General features: G+C 55.0%; 1 protein-coding gene across 1 annotated transcript in view; it reads left to right on the forward strand.

Moving 5' to 3' along the window:
- The first annotated feature begins 17,790 nt into the window (after positions 1 to 17,790).
- Positions 17,791 to 25,293, forward strand: part of LRP1 (LDL receptor related protein 1) — a 49,456-nt gene continuing 41,953 nt past the window's right edge. The window contains exons 1-6 of the mRNA XM_038752247.1: positions 17,791 to 17,896; positions 22,205 to 22,327; positions 23,254 to 23,391; positions 24,398 to 24,517; positions 24,608 to 24,736; positions 24,849 to 25,112. Of these exons, the coding sequence (XP_038608175.1) occupies positions 17,833 to 17,896; positions 22,205 to 22,327; positions 23,254 to 23,391; positions 24,398 to 24,517; positions 24,608 to 24,736; positions 24,849 to 25,112 (838 nt within the window). The 5' untranslated portion in view covers positions 17,791 to 17,832. The remainder of the gene's footprint in view (positions 17,897 to 22,204; positions 22,328 to 23,253; positions 23,392 to 24,397; positions 24,518 to 24,607; positions 24,737 to 24,848; positions 25,113 to 25,293) is intronic.

Raw genomic sequence — 25,293 nt, forward strand, 5'->3', positions numbered from 1 at the left:
ACCTGGATATATGGATATATGTTTGTACCCCAGCAGGCTCCTCCCCAGAGCGGCCGGGAAGCGATACTACTGAGAGCTCACCTCCTCCAGGAGGCCTTCCCAGACTGAGCCCCTTCCTTCCTATCCCCCTCGTCCCCCTCTCTATCCCCCCTTCTTACCTCCTTCCCTTCCCCACAGCACCTGGATATATGGATATATGTTTGTACCCCAGCAGGCTCCTCCCCAGAGCGACCGGAAGCGAAACTACTGAGAGCTCACCTCCTCCAGGAGGCCTTCCCACACTGAGCCCCTTCCTTCCTCTCCCCCTCGTCCCCCTCTTCATCCCCCCCCCATCTTACCTCCTTCCCTTCCCCACAGCACCTGGATATATGTATATATGTTTGTACCCCAGCAGGCTCCTCCCCAGAGCGGCCGGGAAGCGAAACTACTGAGAGCTCACCTCCTCCAGGAGGTCTTCCCAGACTGAGCCCCTTCCTTCCTCTCCCCCTCATCCCCCTCTCCATCCCCCCATCTTACCTCCTTCCCTTCCCCTCAGCACCTGTATATATGTATATATGTTTGTACATATTTAGTACTCTATTTATTTATTTTACTTGTACCTATCTATTCTATTTATTTTATTTTGTTAATATGTTTGGTTTAGTTCTCTGTCTCCCCCTTCTAGACTGTGAGCCCGCTGTTGGGTAGGGACTGTCTCTATATGTTGCCAGCTTGTACTTCCCAAGCGCTTAGTCCAGTGCTCTGCACACAGTAAGCGCTCAATAAATATGATTGATTGATTGAAGAGACGCGGGGTCCGTGCCTCGTTCTCGCCTGTCCCGCCATCAACCCCCGGCCCACGTCATCCCCCTGGCCCGGAATGCCCTCCCTCTGCCCACCCGCCAAGCTCGCTCTCTTTCTCCCTTCAAGGCCCTACTGAGAGCTCACTTCCTCCAGGAGGCCTTCCCAGACTGAGCCCCTTCCTTCCTCTCCCCCTCGTCCCCCTCTCCATCCCCCCATCTTACCTCCTTCCCTTCCCCACAGCACCTACATATATGTATATATGTTTGTACATATTTATTACTCCATTTATTTATTTTACTTGTACCTATCTATTCTATTTATTTTATTTTGTTAGTATGTTTGGTTTTGTTGTCTGTCTCCCCCTTCTAGACTGTGAGCCCGCTGTTGGGTAGGGACTGTCTCTATGTGTTGCCAGCTTGTCCTTCCCAAGCGCTGAGTCCAGTGCTCTGCACACAGTAAGCGCTCAATAAATACGATTGATTGAGAGAGAGTGATGGGCCTCCCCCCAGCCAAGGCCGAGGGCTTTGCTCAGGGCTTCGTCCGGAGACCGGGGAGGGGCCCCAGGACGGGAATAATGGGCGCTAAGCGCGCTCCCCCTCAGACCTCAAAAAGAGAGGAAGGGGAGGGGGAGACCCCAACCATCTGGGCGCCCTCGGCTGCTCCCCCCCACCCCCCACCCCCTTCCCCTCCTGGACCAAAACCAAAAGGACGCGGGCCGAATGACTCAAGGCCAAAGGAACGGGACACGGGCAGGTGCACAGTTACACACTCTACACACTCCAAATCATCCACGCAGTCACAATCCCACTCATAAAAATCGCACCCGTCACAGTCACCCACACAATCACACCCCATCACGGTCACTCAGGCATAATCTCGCAGACAGTCATCCACAGAGAGGCGCACAAAATCGTACCAGCGGCGAACACAAAATCACCCACTCCGTCGTACACAAATAATCTCTCAAGCACACACGGCCAAACACGGGATCACACACAATCACATACGAAGGTATCCACAAGAACGGTCATACAGAGTTACACACGGTCGCACAAAATCTCGCAACCGTACGCATACATACAGTCACCATCTCAGTCGCACAGTCATTCATTCATTCATTCAATCGTATTTATTGAGCGCTTACTGTGTGCAGAGCACTGTACTATCAATCAATCAATCAGTCGTATTTATTGAGCGCTTACTGTGTGCAGAGCACTGTACTAAGCACTTGGGAAGTACAAGTTGGCACAAGGTACAGCGAGGAGGTGAGCGGCAGAGGATTATTACAGGTGATTATGATCACCATCCCCATTCCCCAGCCACCCCTTTCCCTTCCCCTACCCCCGGTACCCCCTCACTACTACTACTACTACTACTAATGATGGTATTTGTTAAGCGCTTATTATATGCAAAGCACTGTTCTAAGCGCTGGGGGGGGATACAAGGTGATCTCGTCCCACGTGGGGCTCACAGTCTTAATCCCCATTTTACAGATGAGGTAACTGAGGCACAGAGAAGTTAAGTGACTTGCTGACAAGAGGTGGAGCTGGGATTCATTCATTCAATTGTATTTATTGAGCGCCTACTGTGTGCAGAGCACTGTACCGAGCTCTTGGGAAGTACAAGTTTGCAACATACAGAGACGGCCCCTACCCAACAGCGGGCTCACAGTCTAGAAGGGGGAGACAGACAACAAAACAAAACATATAAACCAAATAAAATAAATATAATAAATATGTACAAGTAAAATAAATAGAGTAATAAATATGTACAAACATATATACATACATACAGGATTAGAACCCATGACCTCTGACTCCCAAGCCCTTGCTCTTTCCATTGAGCCACGCTGCTTCTCTACTAAGCGCTTGGGAAGTACAAGTCGGCAACATATAGAGATGGTCCCTATCCAACAACGGGCTCACAATCAATCAATCAATCAATCAATCGTATTTATTGAGCGCTTACTGTGTGAAGAGCACTGTACTAAGCACTTGGGAAGTACAAGCTGGCAACATATAGAGACAGTCCCTACCCAACAGTGGGCTTACAGTCTAGAAGAAAACACTGTTCTAAGCGCGCAGGGGGGCTACAAGGTGATCAGGTTGTCCCACTTGGGGCTCAAGGTCTTAATCCCCATTTTACAGATGAGGTAACTGAGGCACAGAGAAATTAAGTGGCTTGCCCAAGGTCACACAGCTGACAAGTGGCAGAGCCGGGATTCGAACCCATGACCTCTGACTCCCAAGCCCTCGCTCTTTCCACGGAGCCACGCTCTAGAAGGGTCGCACACCATAGTCTGACAGTCCCACAGTGAGAGCCATACTCTTACCCACAGTCACCCATGTACAATCCGACAGACCCACATCGAATCCAACGTACACTCACACAGTTACACACGGAATTAAACCCACACTCGGTGACCCACATAAATAGTCACCAAAAAAGATCACACAAAGATACGGCGTAACCCACAGTCACACGCTCACGGAGGCATAAGCAGCAAGCAGACACAGTCCCACTCGGATAACACCCTCCTCCCCGCCCCACCCCCAGCCCCTGAGACGCTCAGTGGAAAGAGCACGGGCTTTGGAGTCAGAGGTCATGGGTTCAAACCCCGGCTCCCCCAATTGTCAGCTGTGTGACTTTGGGCAAGCCACTTAATAATAATAATAATAATAATAATAATGGCATTTATTAAGCACTTACTATGTGCAAAGCACTGTTCTAAGCACTGGGGAGGTTACAAGGTGATCAGGTTGTCCCACAGGGGGCTCACAGTCAATCCCCATTTTACAGATGAGGGTACTGAGGCCCAGTGAAGTGACTTGCCCAAAGTCACACAGCTGACAATTGGCGGAGCTGGGATTTGAACCCATGACCTCTGACTCCAAAGCCCGGGCTCTGTCCACTGAGCCACGCTGCTTCTTCTCTGTGCCTCAGTACCTCATCTGTAAAATGGGAATGAAGACTGTGAGCCTCCCGTGGGACAACCTGATAACCTTGTAACCTCCCTAGCGCTTAGAACAGTGCTTTGCTCGTAGTATGCACTTAATAAATGCCATTATTATTATTATTATTCAGAGTCCGGTCCGTACAGAGATGGCGTGGAGAGACTCGGGGAGAAACCCGAGGTGAAGAGACGCGGGGTCCGTGCCTCGTTCTCGTCTGTCCCGCCATCGACCCCCGGCCCACGTCCTCCCCCGGGCCTGGAATGGCCTCCCTCTGCCCATCCGCCAAGCTAGCTCTCTTCCTCCCTTCAAGGCCCTACTGAGAGCTCATCTCCTCCAGGAGGCCTTCCCAGACTGAGCCCCTTCCTTCCTCTCCCCCTCGTCCCCCTCTCCATCCCCCCCATCTTACCTCCTTCCCTTCCCCACAGCACCTGTATATATGTATGTACATATTTATTACTCTATTTATTTATTTTACTTGTACATATCTATTCTATTTATTTTATTTTGTTAGTATGCTTGGTTTTGTTCTCCGTCTCCCCCTTTTAGACTGTGAGCTCACTGTTGGGTAGGGACTGTCTCTATATGTTGCCAACTTGGACTTCCCAAGCGCTTAGTACAGTGCTCTGCATACAGTAAGCGCTCAATAAATATGATTGATTGATTGATTGATGGAGATGCAGCGTGGCTCAGGGGAAAGAGCCCGGGCTTTGGAGTCAGAGGTCATGGGTTCAAATCCCGGCTCCACCACTTGTCAGCTGTGTGACTTTGGGCAAGTCACTCAACTTCTCTGTGCCACAGTTCCCTCATCTGTAAAATGGGGATGAAGACTGTGAGCCCCCGTGGGACAACCTGATCACCTTGTTAACCTCCCCAGCGCTTAGAACAGTGCTTTGCACATAGTAAGCGCTTAATAAATGCCGTTATTATTATTATTATTATTATTATTGATTGATTGACGGGAGATCCGCCCTGCCTGAGCCCAAAGCGCGGTGTGTGCTGCCCCCTGCTGCCCGCTGCCTTCCCTTGTTGTCCACTGCTGCCCCCTGCTGTCCACTGCTGTCCCCTGCTGCCCCTTATTGCCCGCTGCTGCCCCCTTCTGCCCGCTGCTGCCCGCTGCCGCCCCTTATTGCCCGCTGCTGCCCCCTGCTGCCCGCTGCTGCCCCCTGCTGCCCGCTGCTGCCCCCCGCCCCCGGCCCAGGCTCGGCCCCGCTCCGTCCCCTCAATCAATCAATCAATCAATCAATCAATCAATCATATTTATTGAAAGCTTACTGTGTGCAGAGCACTGTACTAAGCGCTTGGGAAGTCCAAGTTGGCAACATATAGAGACAGTCCCTACCCAACAGTGGGCTCACAGTCTAGAACGGGGAGACAGAGAACAAAACCAAACATACTAACAAAATAAAATAAATAGAATAGATATGTACAAGTAAAATAAATAAGTAAATAAATAGAGTAATAAATATGTACAAACATATATACATATATACAGGTGCTGTGGGGAAGGGAAGGAGGTAAGATTGGGGGGATGGAGAGGGGGACGAGGGGGAGAGGAAGGAAGGGGGTCAGTCTGTTGGGAACCCAAGGAGCCCAACAGTGGGCTCACAGTCTAGAAGGGGGAGACAGAGAACAAAACCAAACACACTAAGAAAATAAAATAAATAGAATAGATATGTACAAGTAAAATGAATAAATAAATAAATAAATAGAGTAATGAATATGTACAAACATATATACATATCATTGTCCCCGCCCCCGCCTCGGAGCTCCAGAGAGAACTGTCAGGGGACAAGAGGTTCTTTCATTCATTCATTCAATCCTATTTATTGAGCGCTTACTGGGTGCAGAGCACTGGACTAAGCGCTGGCAAAGTACAAGGCTGACTCCTCATCCCCACCCCCTGACCTTGGCCCCGTTCTTCCTTGTCGCCCACTGCATTTCATTCATTCATTCATTCAATTGTATTTATTGAGCGCTTACTGTGGGCAGAGCACTGTACTAAGCGCTTGGGAAGGACAAGTCGGCAATATTGAAAGACGGTCCCTACCCAACAACGGGCTCACAGTCTAGAAGTCTAGAAGTCTAGAAGTCTAGAAGTCACAGTCTACTTGTACATATTCTATTTATTTTATTTTGTTAATATGTTTTGTTTTGTTCTCCGTCTCCCCCTTCTAGACTGCGAGCCCACTGTTGGGTAGGGACCGTCTCTATATGTTGCCAACTTGTACTTCTCAAGCGCTTAATACAGTGCTCTGCACGCAGTAAGCGCTCAATAAATACGATTGAATGAATGAATGAATAGAAGGGGGAGACAGACAACAGATCCCAGCAGAAGCCTGGATTCATTCATTCATTCAATCGTATTTATTGAGCGCTTACTGGGTACTGGGAAGGAGAACTGGTACTATGTACTGTATTAAGCGCTTGGAAAGTACAATTTGGCAACAGAGACAATCCCTACGTAACAACAGGCTCACGGTCTAGAAGGGGGAGACAGACAACAAAACAAAACATGTACAAAGGCACTAATAGCATCAATATAAATCTATAGAATTATAGCTATATACACATCATTAATAAAATAAATAGAATAAAATAATAAATATACATATATACACAAGTGCTGTGGGGCGAGGAGAGGGGTAGAGCAGAGGGAGGGAGTAGGGACGATGGGGAGGGGAGGAGCCGAGGAAAAGGGGGGCTCAGTCTGGGAAGACCTCCTGGAGGAGGTGAGCTTTCAGTAGGGTTTTGAAGGGTGGGAAGTATGGTAGTTTGGCGGATGTGAGGAGGGAGGGCAGGGAGGGCAGGGAGGGAGGGATTCAAGCGCTTAGTACAGTGCTCTGCACACAGTAAGCACTCAATAAATATGATTGAATGAATGAATGAACTCAACTCTCGGGAGTTCATCGAGGTTCTGCCCCCTCCTCCCCGCCTCCAGCCCTCCCCTCAATCTCAGCCTCTTCACTCCAATATAGAGAAGCAGCGTGGCTCAGTGGAAAGAGCACGGGCTTGGGAGCCAGAGGTCATGGGTTCTAATCCCGGCTCCACCACATGTCTGCTGTGTGATCTTGGGCAAGTCACTTAACTTCTCTGAGCCTCAGTTACCTCATCTGTAAAATGGGGATTAAGACTGTGAGATCCACGTGGGACAACCTGATCACCTTGTATCCGCCCCAGCGCTTAGAACAGTGCTTGGCACATAGTAAGCGCTTAGCAAATGCCATCATTATTGTTATTATTATATCCAGCTTCAGCCCTTCTCCCCAGTATCCAGGCCCGCTCCAGCCCAGTATCCAGCTCCAGGACCAGTTCTCCTTCCCAGTACCCAGCCCTAGCTCCGCAGCCTCTCTCCTCAGATCCTAGTCCGGTATCCAGCCCCAGCCCCAGCCCCAGCCCCAGTCCAGAATCCATTCCCAACCTAGCATCGGGTTCCAGTCCCAACCCCCCAAGCGATTAATACAGTGCTCTGCACACAGTAAGTGCTCAATAAATACGATTGAATGAATGAATGAAAGCCCCCATTCCAGTATAGAGCCCCAGACCCCCACCCAAGTATCCAGCTTCAGCCTCTACCCCAGTCCTCACCCCAGTAACCACCATGGCCCAGTGTACAGATAACAGGCCTGGGACTCAGAAGGACCTGGGTTCTAATCCCGACTCTGCCACTTATCTGATGTGTGATCTCAGGTAAGTCCTTTCACTTCTCCCTGCTTCAGTTCCCTCATCTGTAAAATTGGGGTTGAGACTATGAGCCCCATGTGGGATAGGGACTGTGCCCAACATGATTTGTTTGTATCCACTCCACTGCTTAGTACAGTGCCTGGCACATAATAAGCGCTTAACAAATACCACGATTATTATCATTATCCCGCTCCAGTCTCTCACCCCAGCGTCCATCCCCACCACACCCCGCACTTGGATATTAATGTATTCATTGGTTCCTAGAGGCAAGTCGTGTGTGCACTGCATATTTGTATATATTTATTACTCTATTTTATTAATGATGTGTACATATTTACTGTATTTACTATTCTATTTATTTTGTCAATGATGTGCATCTGGCTTTACTTCTATTTATTCTGATGACTTGACACCTGACCACATGTTTTGTTTTGCTGTCTGTCTCCCCCTTCTAGACTGTGAGCCCGTTGTTGGGTAGGGACCGTCTCTAGATGTTGCCAACTTGTACTTCCCAAGCGCTTAGTACAGTGCTCTTGACACAGTAAGCGCTCAATAAATACGATTGAATGAATGAATGAATGCGAGCCCACTGTTGGGTAGGGACCGTCAACTTGTACTTCCCAAGCGCTTAGTACAGTGCTCTTGACACAGTGAGCGCTCAGTAAATATGACTGAATGAATGATTTATTTTATTTTGTTAGTATGTTTGGTTTTGTACTCTGTCTCCCCGTTTTAGACTGTGAGCCCACTGTTGGGTAGGGACTGTCTCTATATGTTGCCAACTTGGACTTCCCAAGCGCTTAGTACAGTGCTCTGCACGCAGTAACTGCTCAATAAATACGATTGATTGATTGATTGAATGAATGAATGCAGTCACTACGCGGTGAGGAGCCGCTAGTCGTCTTTTCATCTGCTCCCGGAAGCCGCCCAGCCCATGGGGCCAAAGGGTAAAACGAGGCACGGGGGAGTGGAGACGCCTGGACCAATCGGAAGCCCAGGCGCACTGCTCGATGCGGCCACCAGGTGGCGGCTGACGCCGGGCAGCAGGATTTGGCCGCGCTGTGACCTCATTCATTCATTCATTCAATCGTATTTATTGAGCGCTTACTGTGTGCAGAGCACTGTACTAAGCGCTTGGGAAGTCCAAGTTGGCAACATATAGAGACGGTCCCTACCCAACAGTGGGCTCACAGTCTAGAAGATGGCGGGGTCCCCGGCGCCCTCCTCTGCCCGTCTACCCCTTCCCCAACGTGTACTTCCCAAGCGCTTAGTACAGTGCTCTGCACACAGTAAACGCTCAATAAATACGACTGATTGATTGATTCCCCGCGGCTCTCCTTTCCCGATATCCCCCCCCCCCCACACACACACACAAACAGTCCCCAACCTGAGGTCTCAAGCCCTACTGCTCTACACAAAATTGAGCCGGCCCCTGCCTGTGCTCTAATCCCCAACCTTTGTCCCCACCCAACCGTCCTAGACACCCTTTCGGCCTGCGCTCCCTCTCCCTAATCTTCCCTTCCCCACTGTCTCCAAGTGGTGGGAAAATGAGACAGGGAGGGAGCCCAAATATTCTGTTGCCAGGCCCAGCTTCTCTCAATCCATCAATGGCATTTACTGAACACTTACTGTGTGCAGAGCATTCATTCAGTCGTGTTGATTGAGCGCTTACTGTGTGCAGAGCACTGTACTAAGCACTTGGAAAGTACAATTCGGCAACATATACAGTCCCTACCCAACAACGGGCTCACAGTCCAGAAGGGAGAGACAGCAGCAAAACAAGACAGGTAGGCAGGTGTCAATACCATTAAACAGAATTATAGAGATGTATACATTCATTCATTCATTCAATTGTATTTATTGAGCACTTACTGTGTGCAGAGCACTGTACTAAGTGCTTGGGAAGTACAAGTTAGCAACATATAGAGATGGTCCCTACCCAACAACAGGCTCACAGTCTAGAAGGGGGAGATAGACAACAAAACAAAACATGTGGTCAGGTGTCAAGTCATCAGAATAAGTAGAAGTAAAGCTAGATGCACATCATTGACAAAATAAATAGAATAGTAAATGTAGTAAATATGTACACATCATTAGTAAAATAGAGTAATAAATATATACAAATATACACAAGTGCTGTGGGGAGGGGGGAGGGCAGAGGGATGGAATGGGGGCAATGGGGAGGAGAGGAGGAGCAGAGGATAAGGGGGGCTCAGTCTGGGGCAGTCAGTTGATCATATTTACTGGGCGCATACTGTGTGCAGAGCACTGTACTAAGCACTTGGGAGAGTACAATACAACAATATAACAGACGCATTCCCTGCTGGCAATAAGATTACAGTCTAGAGGGGGAGACTGACATTCATATAATTAAGTAAATGACAGGTATGTACATAAGTGCTGTAGGGCTGGGAGGGGGGATGAATAAAGGCAGAAAGTCAGGGTGATGCGAAAGGGAGTTGAAGAAAAGGAAAAGAGGGATTAGTTAGGAAGGCCTCTTGGAGGAGTTGTGCCTTCAATAAGACTTTGAAGTGAGGGAGAGTAATTGTCTGTTGGATATGAGGAAGGACAGCATTCCAGGCCAGAGGTAGCACTTGGGCAATAAGTCGGTGGTGAGATAGATGAGATACAGGGAGAAGGTTGGCATTAGAGGAGTGAAGTGTGAAGGTTGGGTTATAGTAGGAGAGCAGCAAAGTGAGGTAGGAAGGGCATAAGGACTAAGTCGGTCACTCAGTCATCTTTATTGAGTGCTTTTTCTCCTCAATCTGGCTTCCATCCCCATCACTCCACAGAAACAACCCTCTCAAAGATCACCAATGATCTCCTTCTTGCCAAATCCAATGGCCTCTACTCCATCCTAATCCTCCTCTACTTCTCAGCTGCTTTCATCACTGTCGATCACCCTCTTCACCTGGAAACATTATCCAACCTTGGCTTGACTGACACTGTCCTCTCCTCATTCTCCTCCTATCTCTCTGGTCACTCATTCTCAGTCTTTTTCATGGGCTTCTCCTCTGCCACCCACCCCCTAACTGTTCAAGGTTCAGGTCTGGGCCCTCTTCTATTCTCCATCTACACCCACTCCCTTGGAGAACTCATTCACCCCCATGGCTTCAACTATCACCTCTAAGCGGATGACACCCAAATCTACATCTCCAGCCCAAATCTCTCTCCCTCTCTGCAGCCTCACATTTCCTCCTGCCTTCAGGACATCTCTACTTGGATGTCCCCCCATCAACTCAAGCTTAACATGTCCGAAACAGAACTCCTTATCTTCCCACTCAAACCCCGTCCTCCCCATGATCTTCCTGTCACTGTAGGCGGCACCATCATCCTTCCTGCCTCACAAGCCTGTAACCTTGGTGTTATCCTTGACTCCTCTCTCTCATTCAACCTACAAATTCAATCCATCACTAAATCCTATCGGTTCCACCTTCACAACATTGCTAAAATATGCCCTTTCCTCTCCATCTGAACTGCACGATAATACAATCACTTGTTCATTCATTCATTCATTCAATCGTATTTATTGAGCGCTTACTGTGTGCAGAGCACTGTACTAAGCGCTTGGGAAGTACAAGTTGGCAACATATAGAGAAGGTCCCTACCCAACAACGGGCTCACAGTCTAGAAGGGGGAGACAGACAACAAAACAAAACATGGGGACAGGTGTCAAGTCATCAGAATAAATAGAAATAAAGCTAGATGCACATCATTAACAAAATAAATAGAATAGTAAGTATGTACAAGTAAAATAAATAGAGTAATTAATCTGTACAAACATATATACAGGTGCTGTGGGGAGGGGAAGGAGGTAGGGCAGGGAGAGGAAAAAGGGGGCTCAGTTTGGGAAGGCCTCCTGGAGGAGGTGAAAGCTCTCAGTAGGGCTTTGAAGGGAGGAAGAGAGCTAGCTTGGCAGATGTGTGGAGGGAGGGCATTCCAGGCCAGGGGGAGGACGTGGGCCGGAGGTCGACGGCGGGACAGGCGAGAACGAGGTACGGTGAGGAGGTTAGCGGCAGAGGAGCGGAGGGTGAGGGCTGGGCTGGAGAAGGAGAGAAGGGAGGTGAGGTAGGAGGGGGCGAGGTGATGGACAGCCTTGAAGCAGAGAGTGAGGAGTTTTTGCCTGATGCGTAGGTTGATTGGTAGCCACTGGAGATTTTTGAGGAGGGGAGTAACATGCCCAGAGCGTGAAGTATAGACTGAATTGGGGGGAGACAGGAGGATGGGAGATCAGAGAGGAGGCTGAAGCAGTAATCCAGTCGAGATAGGATGACAGACTGAACCAGCAAGGTAGCGGTTTGGTTAGAGAGGAAAGGGCGGATCTTGGCGATGTTGTGGAGGTGAGACCGGCAGGTTTTGGTGATGGATTGAATGTGAGGGGTGAACGACAGAGCGGAGTCAAGGATAATAATAATAATGGCATTTATTAAGCACTTACTATATGCAAAGCACGGTTCTAAGCGCTAGAGAGGTTACAAGGTGATCAGGTTGTCCCACGTGGGGCTCGCAGTATTAATCCCCATTTTACAGATGAGGTAACTGAGGCACAGAGAAGTTAAGTGACTTGCCCAAAGTCACACAGCTGACAATTGGCGGAGCCGGGACTTGAACCCATGACCTCTGACTCCAAAGCCCGAGCTCTTTCCACTGAGCCACGCTGCTTCTCTGTTTCTCTGCTTGGTGTCATCTGCTAAGGATGACACCAAGGTTGCGGGCTTGTGAGACGGGAAGGATGGTAGTGCCGTCTATAGTGATGGGAAAGTCAGGGAGAGGGCAGGGTTTGGGAGGGAAGATAAGGAGTTCAGTCTTGGACATATTGAGTTTCAGACAGCGGGCAGACATCCAGATGGAGATGTCCTGAAGTCAGGAGGAGACCCGAGCCTGAATGGAGGGAGAGAGAGCAGGGGCAGAGATGTAGATTTGGGTGTCATCGGCGTAGAGATGATACTTGAAGCCGTGGGAGTGAATGAGTTCACCAAGGGAGTGAGTGTAGACAGAGAACAGAAGGGGACCAAGAACTGACCCTTGAGGAGCCCCTACGGTAAGGGGATGGGAGGGGGAGGAGGAGCTTGTCCTACCCTCAGTGGAAAGAGCCTTGGCTTTGGAGTCAGAGGTCATGGGTTCAAATCCCGACTCCACCAATTGTCAGGTGTGTGACTTTGGGCAAGTCACTTAACTTCTCTGTCTCTCAGTGACCTCATCTGTAAAATGGGGATTAAGACTGTGAGTCCCCTTTGGGACAATCTGATCACCTTGTAACTTTCCCAGCGCTTAGAACAGCGCTTTGCACATAGTAAGCGCTTAATAAATGCCATCATTATTATTATTACCCTGTCTTGATTACTGTATCAGCCTTCTTGCTGATCTCCCAGCTTTCTGTCTCTCCCCACTCCAGTCCGCACTTCACTCTGCTGCCCAGATCATTTTTCCACAAAAATGTTCAGGACATGTTTCCCTACTCCTCAAGAAACTCCAGTGGTTGCACATCCACATCAAGCAAAAACTCCTCACCGTTGGCTTTGAAGCAGTTAATCACCTTGCCCCCTCCTACCTCGCCTTGCTACTCTCCTACTACGACCCCACCCACACTTTGCTCCTTTAATGCTAACCTTCTCACTGTGCCTCTATCTCATCTATCTCACTACAGACCCCTCACCCATGTCCTGCTTCTGGCCTGGAATGCCCTCCCTCCTTAAATCCGACAGACTACGACTCTCCCCTCCTTCAAAGCCCTCCTTTTCTTTTCTCCCACTCCCTCCTGCATCACCCTGACTGGCTCCCTTTATTCATCCCCTCGCCCAGCCCAGATAGTCTCTGTGCCTCAGTGACCTTATCTGTAAAATGGGGATGAAGAATGTGAGCCCCACGTGGGACAACCCGATTACCTTACATCTCCCCCAGTGCTTAGAACAGTGCTTGGCACATAGTAAGTGCTTAACAAATGCCATCATTATTATTATCTGCCAACTATTTATATGAATGTCTGTCTCCCTCTCCAGACTGTAAGCTTGTTGTGGGAAGGAAATGTGTCTGTTATATTGTGTGGTACTCTCCCAAGTGCTTAGTACAGTGCTCTGCACACAGTAAGCATTCAATAAATATGATTGAATGAATGCAAGTGCTTGAGAGAGTACAATACAATAATATAACAGACATTCCCTGCCCACAACGAGCTTACAGTTTAGAGGGGGAGACAGACATTAATATAAATGACAGATAAGCACAAAAGTGCTGTGGGGCTGGGAGGGGGGATGAATAAAGGGAGTGAGTCAGGGTGATGCCGAAGGGAGTGGGAGAGGAGGAAAGGAGGGCTTAGTCAGGGAAGGCCTCTTGGAGGAAATGTGCCTTCCATAAGGCTTTGAAGGAGGGGAGAGTTGTTTTCTGTCGGATTTAAGGAGGGAGGGCGTTCCAGACCAGAGGCAGGATGTAGGTGAGACAAACGAGATGGAGATACAGCGAGGTGAACATTAGAGCAAAGTGTTCGGGCTGAGTTGTGGTAGGAGAGTAGTAAGGCGAGGTAGGAGGGGGCAAATGAATGAGTGCTTTAAAACCAATGCTGAGAGTTTTTGCTTGATGCGGAGGTGGATGGGCAACCACTTGACTTTCCTGAGGAGTGGGGAAACATGTCCTGAACGTTTTTGTAGAAAAGTGATCTGGGCAGCAGAGTGAAGTATGGACTGGAGTGGGGAGAGACAGGAGGTTGGGAAGTCAGCAAGAAGGCTGGTACAGTTATCAAGGCAGGATAGAATAAGTAAGTGGATTAACGTGGGAGCAGTTTGGATGGAGAGGAAAGGATGGATTTTAGCACTGTATCAATCAATCAATCATATTTATCGAGCGCTTACTGTGTGCAGAGCACTGTACTAAGCGCTCGGAAAGTACAAGTTGGCAACATATAGAGACAGTCCCTACCCAACAGCGGGCTCATAGTCTAGAAGGCACTGTACAAGGCACTTGAGAGAATACAGTACAATAGAGATGGTAGACACGATCCCTGCCTCCAAGGAGCTTACAGTCTACAGTTTACTGCAAGGAAACGGACATTAAAATAAATTACAGATAGGGAAAACAGTAGAGTATAAGAACATGTATTATAAGCTCATTGTAGGCAGGGTACGTGTCAACCAACCCTGTTGTATTGTCATATTTACTCTCCCAAGAGCTTAGTACAGTGCCCTGCATACCACAAGCGGTCAATAAATACGATTGACTGATAAGTACTCTGGGGCTGGGTGAGTATCAAAGTGCTTAAGAGGTTCACAGCCAAGTGCATAGTCAATGCAGAGTGGAGGGTGGGGGAGGGGAAATGAGGGCTTCGTCCGGAAGGCCTCTTGGAGGAGATGTGATTTTAATACAGCTTCAAAAGTGGGGAGAGCGGTGGTCTGTCAAATGAAGGGGGAGGGTGCTGCAGGCCCGAGGGAGGATCTGGGCAAGGAGTCAGCAGCAAGATAGACGAGATTGAAGTACAGAGAGTGGGTTAGAGAAATGAAGTGCGCTAGCTGGATTGTGGTAGATCAGCAACGTAAAATAGGAGGAGGAGAACGGACTGCTGAGAGCTAAGCACCTCCAGGGTCCACCCGAAACTCACCTCAGCCCTTTCCACCTCCTTCATCATCATCATCGTTTACTGACTCCTAGACCTTACTGGGTAACTGGTATCTATGGAGCAGTGTACTGTGTGCAGTTCTCTGCACTGAGACCTTAGGAACAACTAACTGGGGAACCAGGTACCCCCAGACTGAAACATACATGGGAAACAACAGGGAAGATGGGACAAATGGTGTTGTCAATGAATCAATAAGGAAAATTCATTCTTTGATATCCCCCAAGGGCCATGGCCCAATCCCTCTGCCCTCTTTGGCCTTCTCTTCCCCAGCCCCCTCCCCGCGGCCCGCAACTTCCCTTCCGGCCCCTCACCGGGGGTACCCCCCAACCCCCTCCCCCTCCCCAACCCCCTGCTAGGGGCTCCCCCCTCCCCACACCTTCCCCCTCCCTCACTTCCAGGGGCTCCCCTGCACCCTCCCTCCAGGGCTCTTCCTAAGGTTCGCCCCACCGCCCCCTCCTCTGGGCTCCCCGGCACCCACCCCCGACTCGGAGGCAGCATGGCTTAGTGGATAGAACACAGGCCTGGCAGTTAGAAGGTCACGGGATCTAATCCCGGCTCCGTCACTTGCCTGCTGTGTGACCTTGGGCAAGTCACTTCACTCCTCTGGGCCTCAGGGACCTCATCTGTAAAATGGGGATTGAGGCTGTGAGGCCCGCATGGGACCGGGAAGGTGTCCAACCCGATTTGCTCGTATCCACCCCAGTGCTTAGTACATTGCCTGGCACATAGTGAGCGCTTAACAAATGCCATCATCCTCACCATCCCCCTCCCCCTTCCCGGGACTCCCCCGCGTTCTCCCCTCCGCTGCCCGCTTCCTCCGCCCACCCCGGCCCTCTCCTCCTCCCCGGGGTTCCCCCGGCGGCGGCGGCGGCGGCCGGGCGGGAGGACAGGCCGCGGCGTGTCCCCACGGGCTCTGAGGAAGCGCCCTGTTTATCCGCGAGAGGGAGGCGCCCGTCCCCCGCCCCGCCATCCCACCCCTCTCCCACGAGCAAGAGGGGAGGCCCCCAGCGGAGCCGAGAGCCGGGGCGGGGGGCGACCTTCTTGGGCCCCCCACCCTGGAGCGGGTGAATCCCCCCTCGTCCCCCTCTCCATCCCCCCCCGCACTTTACCTCCTTCCCTTCCCCACAGCACCTGTATATATGTTTGTACATATTTATTACTCTATTTTACTTGTACCTATCTATTCTATTTATTTTATTTTGTTAGTATGTTTGGTTTTGTTCTGTGTCTCCCCCTTCTAGACTGTGAGCCCACTGTTGGGTAGGGACCGTCTCTATATGTTGCCAACTTGGACTTCCCAAGCACTTAGTCCAGGGCTCTGCACACAGTAAGCGCTCAATAAATACGATTGATTGATTGATTGATATATTACTCTATTTATTTATTACTCTATTTATTTATTTTACTTGTACATATCTATTCTATTTATTTTATTTTGTTAGTATGTTTGGTTTTGTTCTGTGTCTCCCCCTTCTAGACTGTGAGCCCACTGTTGGGTAGGGACTGTATATGTTGCCAACTTGGACTTCCCAAGTGCTTAGTCCAGTGCTCTGCACACAGTAAGCGCTCAATAAATACGATTGATTGATTGATTGATTGATTTTAGACTGTGAGCCCACTGTTGGGTAGGGACTGTCTCCATATGTTGCCAATTTGTACTTCCCAAGCGCTTAGTCCAGTGCTCTGCACACAGTAAGCACTCAATAAATACGATTGATTGATTGATTGATATATTACTCTATTTATTTATTACTCTATTTATTTATTAATTTTACTGGTACATATCTATTCTATTTATTTTATTTTGTTAGTATGTTTGGTTTTGTTCTCCGTCTCCCCCTTTTAGACTGTGAGCCCACTGTTGGGTAGGGACCGTCTCTAGATGTTGCCAATTTGTACTTCCCAAGCGCTTAGTCCAGTGCTCTGCACACAGTAAGCGCTCAATAAATACGATTGATTTATGGATTGATTTTAGACAGTGAGCCCACTGTTGGGTAGGGACCGTCTCTACATGTTGCCAACTTGGACTTCCCGAGCGCTTAGTCCAGGGCTCTGCACACAGTAAGCGCTCAATAAATACGATTGATTGATGGATTGATTTTAGACTGTGAGCCCACTGTTGGGTAGGGACCGTCTCTACATGTTGCCAGCTTGGACTTCCCGAGCGCTTAGTCCAGGGCTCTGCACACAGGAAGCGCTCAATCCATGCGATTGATTGATTGATTGATGGGGGGGGCAGCAGCCCGGCCGCTGCGTCCACGCGCTGTCCTTCGGCGACCCCTCGTCCGGGAGACCCCGCACCCGGCCGCCCCTCGCCCCCCTCCCCTGCTCCTTCGGGGGGCTCCGAGAGCGGAGTGCGACAGACGCATGCGCCGGAGGGGCCTGCCGCGTAGCTCGCTCCCCCCCTCTCCCGTTGCCTCTCCTCTCTCCGCCCCCTCCCCTCCCCTCCCCCTCTCCCCCTCCGCCCCCGGCACCACCTACATCCCGGGCGCAGCGGCGCGAGCTCCGGGCCCTCGCACCGAGGAAGAGGAGGAGGAGGAGGAGGAGGAAGCGGAGGGAGGGAGGGAGGGAAGGAAGGAGGGCAGCAGCAGCAGCAGCAGGGACCATCTCCGGGCCACTCCAGGAGCGCGCCCCCCTCCCCGCCCCCCATTGTGCATCTTGCAGCCGCGCGGCCGCGATGGGGCTGTGAGCGGGGCCGAGAGGGCGGAGGCGAGGATTTGGGGAGGGGGCGTCACCGCGGGGACCCCGGAGCCGAGCGGGGCGGGGCGGGGCGGCGCCCCCCTCCCCCCCCCCCAGGACCGAGCCACGATGCTACCCCCGTGGCTGGCGCTGCCGCTAGCCCTGGCGCTGACCACGGCTGCGGCCATCGACGGTGAGTGCCCCCTCTCCGAAGCCCCCAATCCGACACCCTCCCCTCCTCCCCGCTGCAGGGAGCCGAGGACTCGGGGGGGTTGGTGTATATATATATATATATGGATGTGAGTGTATGTGAGCTCTTTGTTATATAGGGTCCTGGAGATGGGGGAGCAGTAAGGGGCTCCCCCCCCCGCAGCTCAAACAAAGACCGGGCCCCTCCCTGGCTGCCCCCCCTTTCCTCGGAGCGGGGGCGCCGGGCCTCCTCTTCTGCCCCCGGCCCGGCCCAGGGGGGCGACCCCAATAATCCAGGAGAAAGAGGGGGGGCTCTGGATTAGCGGTGAACATCTGGGCTGGGGGCGGGGGCGCCCGCACTGCGCTTCGCATTTAGTGCGTGACGGGGATGGGGGACACGGGCAGAGGTGGCCCACAGCTGACCAGAGGTGCTGCTAGGACCGAGCAGAGGGAGGAGGAGGGAGGGAGGGAGGGAGGAGGAGCGGGGCTTCTAGGCGGCATCGCCCCTCTCTGGGCCTCCGCCTGCAGCCCGGCCGGGGAGGGGGCGGGGGGCGCGGGGTTGGTTGCGGGGGGGGGGGCGGGGGACCGTGCCCAATTTCCAACGGGGTCTCAGAAATCAACGGGCGACGCCGTGGGGGGGGGAGGGGCTGCCTCTCCCGGCAGCACCGCTCGAATTGGAGGGAGTCTGGGGGCGCAGGCCGGGGCTCCCCTCCTTCCCCCCGTTAGCTGAATTTGTTTTCGGCAATTTTCCGCCCTCCCCCTCCCTCCGCCTGTTTGCGTAACTCGGCCAGGCGGGCGGGCGGGCGGCCACTCTGGCTGGGACTCTCTGTCCTTGGGGGGGCGGGTGTTTGACCCCCTCCCCCCCCCCGGCCCCTTCTTCTGCGTCGTGTTTCTTCCTGTGAGTCACGGGTTCGAGTCTTGCCCAAGAACACCCCCTCCCCGAGGGTGGGGGGCCCGCGGGAGGGGGTGTTCATCCCTAAACTCTGCCAGCTCAGGGCTTGGGACGTTTCCGCTCAAGTCAGCAACCGCCCCCGGCTCCCCTGCTCCCTCTTGTTGTTTTGGGGAGGGGGGGCGCCCGGCCAGAGGCTCTGCCGATTGGGGGGGGAGTGGACCTCAAGACTGGGGTTTCTGCGCCCCCCTCCCGCCTTGTTCCTAGGCCCAGGAGCCACTGTGTCACAGGCCAGGATGGGATTTTCTCCCCAGACCAGCTGTGCCCTCCCTTCTCCCGTCCAGCGTCCCTTCGGAGCGGGACTGGGACCCCCGGGCCGTTGATGGGGAAGGGCCTAGTGAACCCTTCGTGTGACCCAGAAATGCCCCCCCTCTCCCCTCCCCCGTGGGTCTGCAGCATCCCTGCAAATAGTTACCAGCCCATGCAGTTAGCAGCCTGGAGAGGGCAGGCTGGTGAGCCCCTGTGGGCTGATAAATTGGTCTCGTTATCTGCAAGGATGCCTTCCAGAAAGCCGGGAGTGCAAATGGGCCCGGATATCTGGGGGTGGGGGGGTGGGCAGGTGGCTGAGAAGCTGGTGGCTGGGAGATGGGAGGGTTGGGGAAGGCACAGGCCTGGGGCAGCTATGCGTTCGAGGGGGCAACGAAAGGGCCTGGGAAGTTCACCTAGGTGAAGGGCCGTTCCTGCAATCCTGGGCCTGTCTGAACACCTGCCCTCTGCCCAGTTGGGCCCGGGGCCAGTGTCCCCTGGGAGAGGTTGGGGCCCCCGGGGACTATAGAGTTGCTGAGGGGAGCCAGGAGGCCGTGGCAGCAGGAGGAAGAGGAGGAGAGGGTCAGCGGGGCAGGGGCCTGTGGGGACAGAGACTCCCGGCCTTCTAGCTCTGTGCTTAGGTCACCCCCTCCCCGACTGCCTCAAGTCTTTCTCCTCCCTCAGCAGCAGGTCTGGGGGCTCCTTTGCCTGAGTCTTGTTCTGGGGTTCCCATCGCCGCGGTCCCCTTCGCTGGAAGGCTGCTGCGGAATCCGGGGTTACGGGGGTGGAGAAGACATCAGAGGGGGGCTGACTTCCCTCCGCCTCCCACCCTTCTGGGAGCAGACGTTCAGCTGGGCTCACGGGGGTCAGCGGGCAGGCGGGTAGGCTGGAGGCCGAGGAAGTCCAGGCCCCGGCAGCCTCCGCCTGCCCACCCGCCGTGTTTGGAGACGGAAGCTGTTGGGTCCCAAGTGTTTCCGCCTCTCATAGGCGAGTGGAGAATAAATCGGCTTCTTTGCAGTGAGGTCACACCGGCACTCCCCAGCCTCTGTGCCCTGTGGAGAGACATTGGTAGAAGGGGAGGGTACATCCATGTTGTGCATGCATGCATGTGTGTGTGTGTGTGTGCGTGTGCACATGTGCGTGTGTGTGTGTGTGTACACCTACTGGCTGCTGAGGCCTCAGCCCCTGCTGCTTGTGATCATGGGGCCTGGGGCCAGCTGGGTCCCCACCTGGTTTTCTCGGGTGGTCCCTGGCTGGCTTGGGGTCAGTGTCTCTGCCACCTTCTCTGCCCATCTAGGCTGCATGGGGCCCCCACCCACCTGGCAGGCCCTGCATGGAGACATGGGGGTGGGGGGAGGGCCAGAGTGACCCCAGAGACCCCAGGGGTGTCATTGCCCAGTGAGCTGATCTGCCAGGCCTGGGGATCAGGGGTCGGGGGTCAGGAGTGTGTCTTGCTGAGTCAATATTGACTCTGGCTCAGATCTGCCCCCCATCCCCCGACACCCCCCCCCCCCAACCCCCATCCCCCGAGTCGGGGTGGGAAGGGGCCCTCCCTCGCGGCTGGCCGCAGGGAGCCAGGGCCGGGGCGGCTGGCGGGGCCGGACGTGGTGGGGTGCCGGCCAGGGCTCAGGAATGACAAAAATGCGTCTGAGGCTGCGGCCGGGGGGCCGGGGACCGGGGGGGGGGGGGGGGCCTTAGGCACCAGGAGCAGCGGGTGACTGGGACCTGGACCCCACCACCCGTGGGCTCAGCCTGGCCCCCCGCCACCCGAGGCCTCTACCCCTTTCTTGGCCAGGCCGGACCAACGCCCGGTTTCTGGGGACGTGTCTTCCCTGGCCTAGGGGCCGAGGGGCTGCCAGGCCAGTGTCCGGGTGTCCTGCCCGCAGTGGCGGCAGCGGCGGCGTTAGCATGGAGCTCACACCCGCCCGGAGGAGGAGAACAGACAGGGCTTGTGTGTGCCAGCCGTTCCCCCCCCCGCCCCCGTCTCTCTGCCTCCCCCCACCCCCCCCACCGCCGGCCTCCGCCAGCCCCCCCGCCCGGCGGCAGCTCGCCAGCATGGCTGAGCGCTGGCGGCCTTAGCCCGTCTCCACGGCCACCCGGGCCCCGGGCTGACCCCTGGGGGCTCAGCCCTCATATCCCCTCTCCCCCCACCCCATCTCAAACATCTCAAGCTCCATGGTGGGTTAGGTCCCCTGCCCCCCGCCCACATAGCTTGCCCCCCTCCCGCAGCCTGGACGTCAGCGGGAAACTCATTTTGGAGGCCGTTAGATGGATGGCGCTCTGAAGGAGTCTCTGGGCTGGCATAGACCTGATCCCGGCCTCGGGGGCCCCTTTTCTCTCGGCCCAGAGGTCTAACCCCCATCCCTCCCACTGCAGCCCGCTCCGCCCCTCTGTCTTGGCTAGTCCAGAGAGCACAGCTGGGCCCTGCCCCCTCCCCCACCACATCTGGATTGTGGATTTCCCATTCCAGCCGCGTGCGTTCAGCTCTGCCAGCACTGCTTCCTCCCCCTCTGGGCCAGGTCCAGGGTTGGGTCCAGGGCGGGATCCACGGAGCCCGGAGGGTGGGTGGGGGGGGGCGGACCTGGAGCTTGGCTCAGGTGGGGAAACTGAGGCGAGAGTCATTCAGACCTCCCTGCCACCCCCTCAGGCCCCCCGATCACGTTAACGAGCTTGCTGTCCTGGAGGGAGAGGCCCCAGCTGGCTCCCAGAGGCCTCGAGAACCATTTACCCGCCTTGCTGGGAGGGGGTGGCTGGTCAGAGCCCATAGCCCCGCCTAGGGTGGGGGAGACCAAGCATAGGGGCCCCTGGGGGACTTGGGGGAGGATGGACCTGAGCAGGGGCATGAGACTGGAAGCAGAGCCTTCTGGCACGAAGGCGGGGGCAGGACTGGGATGGCACCACGGACCCTCACGTTCCACCCTCGCGGTCTGCCCTCAATCCATCCTGCTGCTGGTTCTGTCGGGCTTCCCCACCACAGGGGCCAGTGGAGGTTTCAGTCTCTTGCCAGGGAAGTGAGAGGCGGGACTTGGTCCGTCCTGTCTGTGGACTGCGAGGGGCTGAGGGGGGGTGCTCTCTGCTCCAGCCGCAGCGGCCTGAGCCCCCACTGTGTCCCTGCAGCTCCCAAGACCTGCAGCCCCAAGCAATTCACCTGCCAGGACCAGATCACCTGTGTGTCCAAGGGCTGGCGCTGTGACGGCGAGAAGGACTGCCCCGATGGCTCAGATGAGGCCGTCGAGATCTGTGCGTGAGCCCTGGCCCCTCACCCATGCCTGATTCCCAGCCCCACCCTCTAATACCTGGCTGTAGGCCCACTCTGGGCTTTCCCGTTTCTGAAGCCAATCTTGGAAACAGACTCTGCCTGGAGCCCACCCCCGTGCCCTCCCTGGTACCCACTCATCATCAATCGTATTTATTGAGCGCTTACTGTGTGCACAGCACTGTACTAAGCGCTTGGGAAGTACAAATTGGCAACATATAGAGACGGTCCCTACCCAACAGTGGGCTCCCTACCCTACCCTCCCCTGCCCTGCCCATCACCCCTCGGCCCGGCCTGGCACCCACCGCATGTCCTCTTGTCAACCCCTAGCCCAGCCTGGCACTTGCCCCTTGCCCTCCCCATCACCTCCCAGCCCAGCCTGGCACCCACTCCCATCCTTGCTCTCCAAGGCTCCGTGGGAAGGGATGGGGGGGCCCGGACTCTGGACTCTGGTGTGCCCCCGCCCCTCCTTGGAAGGTAGAGGCTTAGGGTGTCTGTGTGTCTGGGGCTGGGGGGCTGCCTCTTACCTGCTGCGATCTTTGGTCTGCTGCCTGATCAGGTGGACACAGAGTCATTCATTCATTCATTCAATCGTATTTATTGAGCGCTTACCGGGTGCAGAGCGCTGTACTAAGTGCTTGGGAAGTACAAGTCGGATCACTTCTCCATCTCCACCGGTGACCCCTCCTTCTCACCTGTGACCTTTCCCCACCTAGGGACAAGGGAGGGCCTGGGAGGCTCGTGGCCTGGACCTTGCCTCAGTTTCCCTGGAATGAGCAGGCTTAGCTGAGGGGCCTGGGGCCAGGCCTGCGGCAGCAGAGGCAGGGGGATGGGTGGAATGATGCAGGGGCGGGAAGGGGCGGGGGTTCCGCGTGCCCGCTGCTTCAGCTGCCTGTACCTCTGCCCCCAGGTCCGCAGAATAAGGGACGGCAATGCCAGCCAAATGAACACAACTGTCTGGGGACAGAGCTGTGTGTCCCCATGGGGCGGCTGTGTGACGGGGTCCAGGACTGCGCTGACGGCTCAGACGAGGGCGTCCACTGCCGAGGTGCGGGGGGCGCCGGGTGGTGTATGTGGGGGTGGGGGTCTGGCCTCACGGCCCCTCTCCCACCCCGGGCCGGGCCGACGGGAGGGGCTGGGGGAGGGGCCCACGGTGCTCTCTGCCAGCAGGGACTGAGTCATGGGGAGGTGACTGACCGGGTGGGGGAGCGGGGTGTCTGGTCTGGTTTCTGGGAAATTGTGTGTCTCCCCGGGCCCCCCCAGCCTGCCCCCTTCCTCCCTCCTTCCCTTCCTCCCATCGTCCCCCCAACCCCAGCTGGCCCGGGCAGGCCCTTCTCGCCACGGTGGGGGGCTTCATGGAAGAAGGGCCTGGGGGAGGTGGAGGGAACCCGGGTTTGAGGCATTTAGGCTGATGGGGGTGGGAGAGGTAGGGAGGGTCGGGGTTGGTGGCTGGGGGTAGGGGGGAGCAGGGGGGCTGTGTGTGTGATGCAGGGATCACATCTGGATTGTTTTCTAGCCGAGAGGAAGTTTGCATGCATTTTTTATTCTAATCTCCCCCCCCCCCCACCCCGCAACCCCCTGCAAGCCCCACTTCCCCCTCCTCCCCACTTCCCCCATCTCTCCTGGTCTCTGCTCATTTCTGTTCTAATCTCTGTTCCTTCCTGGAGATCTGAACTCCGTCCCCGGCCCCTTGGATTGGGACAGGCCCCCGGGTCTGGGTGGGAGCTAAGTAGATTGTTGGTTTGAAACCGGGTGGGGGAAGCGGGGATCAGCCTCCTCAAACCACCCCCCACAGCCTCACTAACCCTCTTAGCCTGGAACTTTTCTCACTGGGGCTTGTTGGTGGGGGGGGCGGGCGGGTGGACAAAGAGGCCTTTGAGAGTGGACCTGCCATCACCCTGGACGGAGGCTCCAGACCTGATTTCCCCCTTTGCCCTCCTCCCCAATAACTGGGTCACGTTCCGTCGCCCTTCCCCATCTTCCCCTGGGCAAGGCCTCTGAGATGGGGCAGGGGGCGGGGACCCCCCTTGCCCACAGCCCCCTCTGCCCAACAGAAATGCTGACCAACTGCTCTGCCCGAGGCTGCCAGCACCGCTGTGTGCCCACCCTGGCCGGTCCAGCCTGCTACTGCCAAGGCGCCTTCCGGCTGGCCAGCGATGGCCACAGCTGCCAGGGTGGGTGGGGTGGACGAGGGGGGCCGGGGGGAGCCGGGGAGGGTCGGTCTACCTCTCACGGGCTCACCCCCTGCCCCTGCTCGCCTCCAGACGTGGACGAGTGTGCGGTCCATGGCGCGTGCAGCCAGGTGTGTGCCAACAGCGAAGGCTCCTACTCCTGCAGCTGTGTGGAGGGGTACCTCCTGCAGCCCGATGGCCGCTCCTGCAAGGCCAAGAATGGTGAGGGGCGGGCAAGGGGCACGGGGCAGGCAGCTGGGCGGCTCTGCCCCCCAGGTCCAGGGGCGGAGGAGAGGAGTGGGCCGGCCGCTGACCCTCGGCCCCCGACCCCCAGAGCCGGTGGACCGCCCACCCGTCCTGCTCATCGCCAACTCTCAAAACATCCTGGCCACGTACCTGAGCGGCGTGCCAGTGCCCCACATCGCTCCCACTGGCGCCAAGCAGACCACGGCCATGGACTTCAGCTACGCCAGCGAGACGGTGTGCTGGGTGCACGTTGGGGAGCAGGCCGCACAGACCGACCTGCGTTGCGCCCGCATCCCCAACCTCAAGGGCTTCGTGGACGAGCGGGTGGTCAACATCTCCCTCAGCCTGCACCGTGAGCGGCAGATGGGCTGGGTGGGCTGGGGGCCGGGGGCCTGGAACTGGGGCTGGAGGTGGCAGTCAACGTCTCTCTCAGCCTGCACTGTGAGCGGGAGCCAGACTGGGCGGGACTCGGGGCAGATTTTCTGTATGGGGGCTTGGGGTCTGGCCGGTGCGGGGTGGGGGAGTGGGGGGTG

Source organism: Tachyglossus aculeatus, chromosome 10 (assembly GCF_015852505.1).
Source record: "Tachyglossus aculeatus isolate mTacAcu1 chromosome 10, mTacAcu1.pri, whole genome shotgun sequence".
Classification (NCBI taxonomy): domain Eukaryota; kingdom Metazoa; phylum Chordata; class Mammalia; order Monotremata; family Tachyglossidae; genus Tachyglossus; species Tachyglossus aculeatus.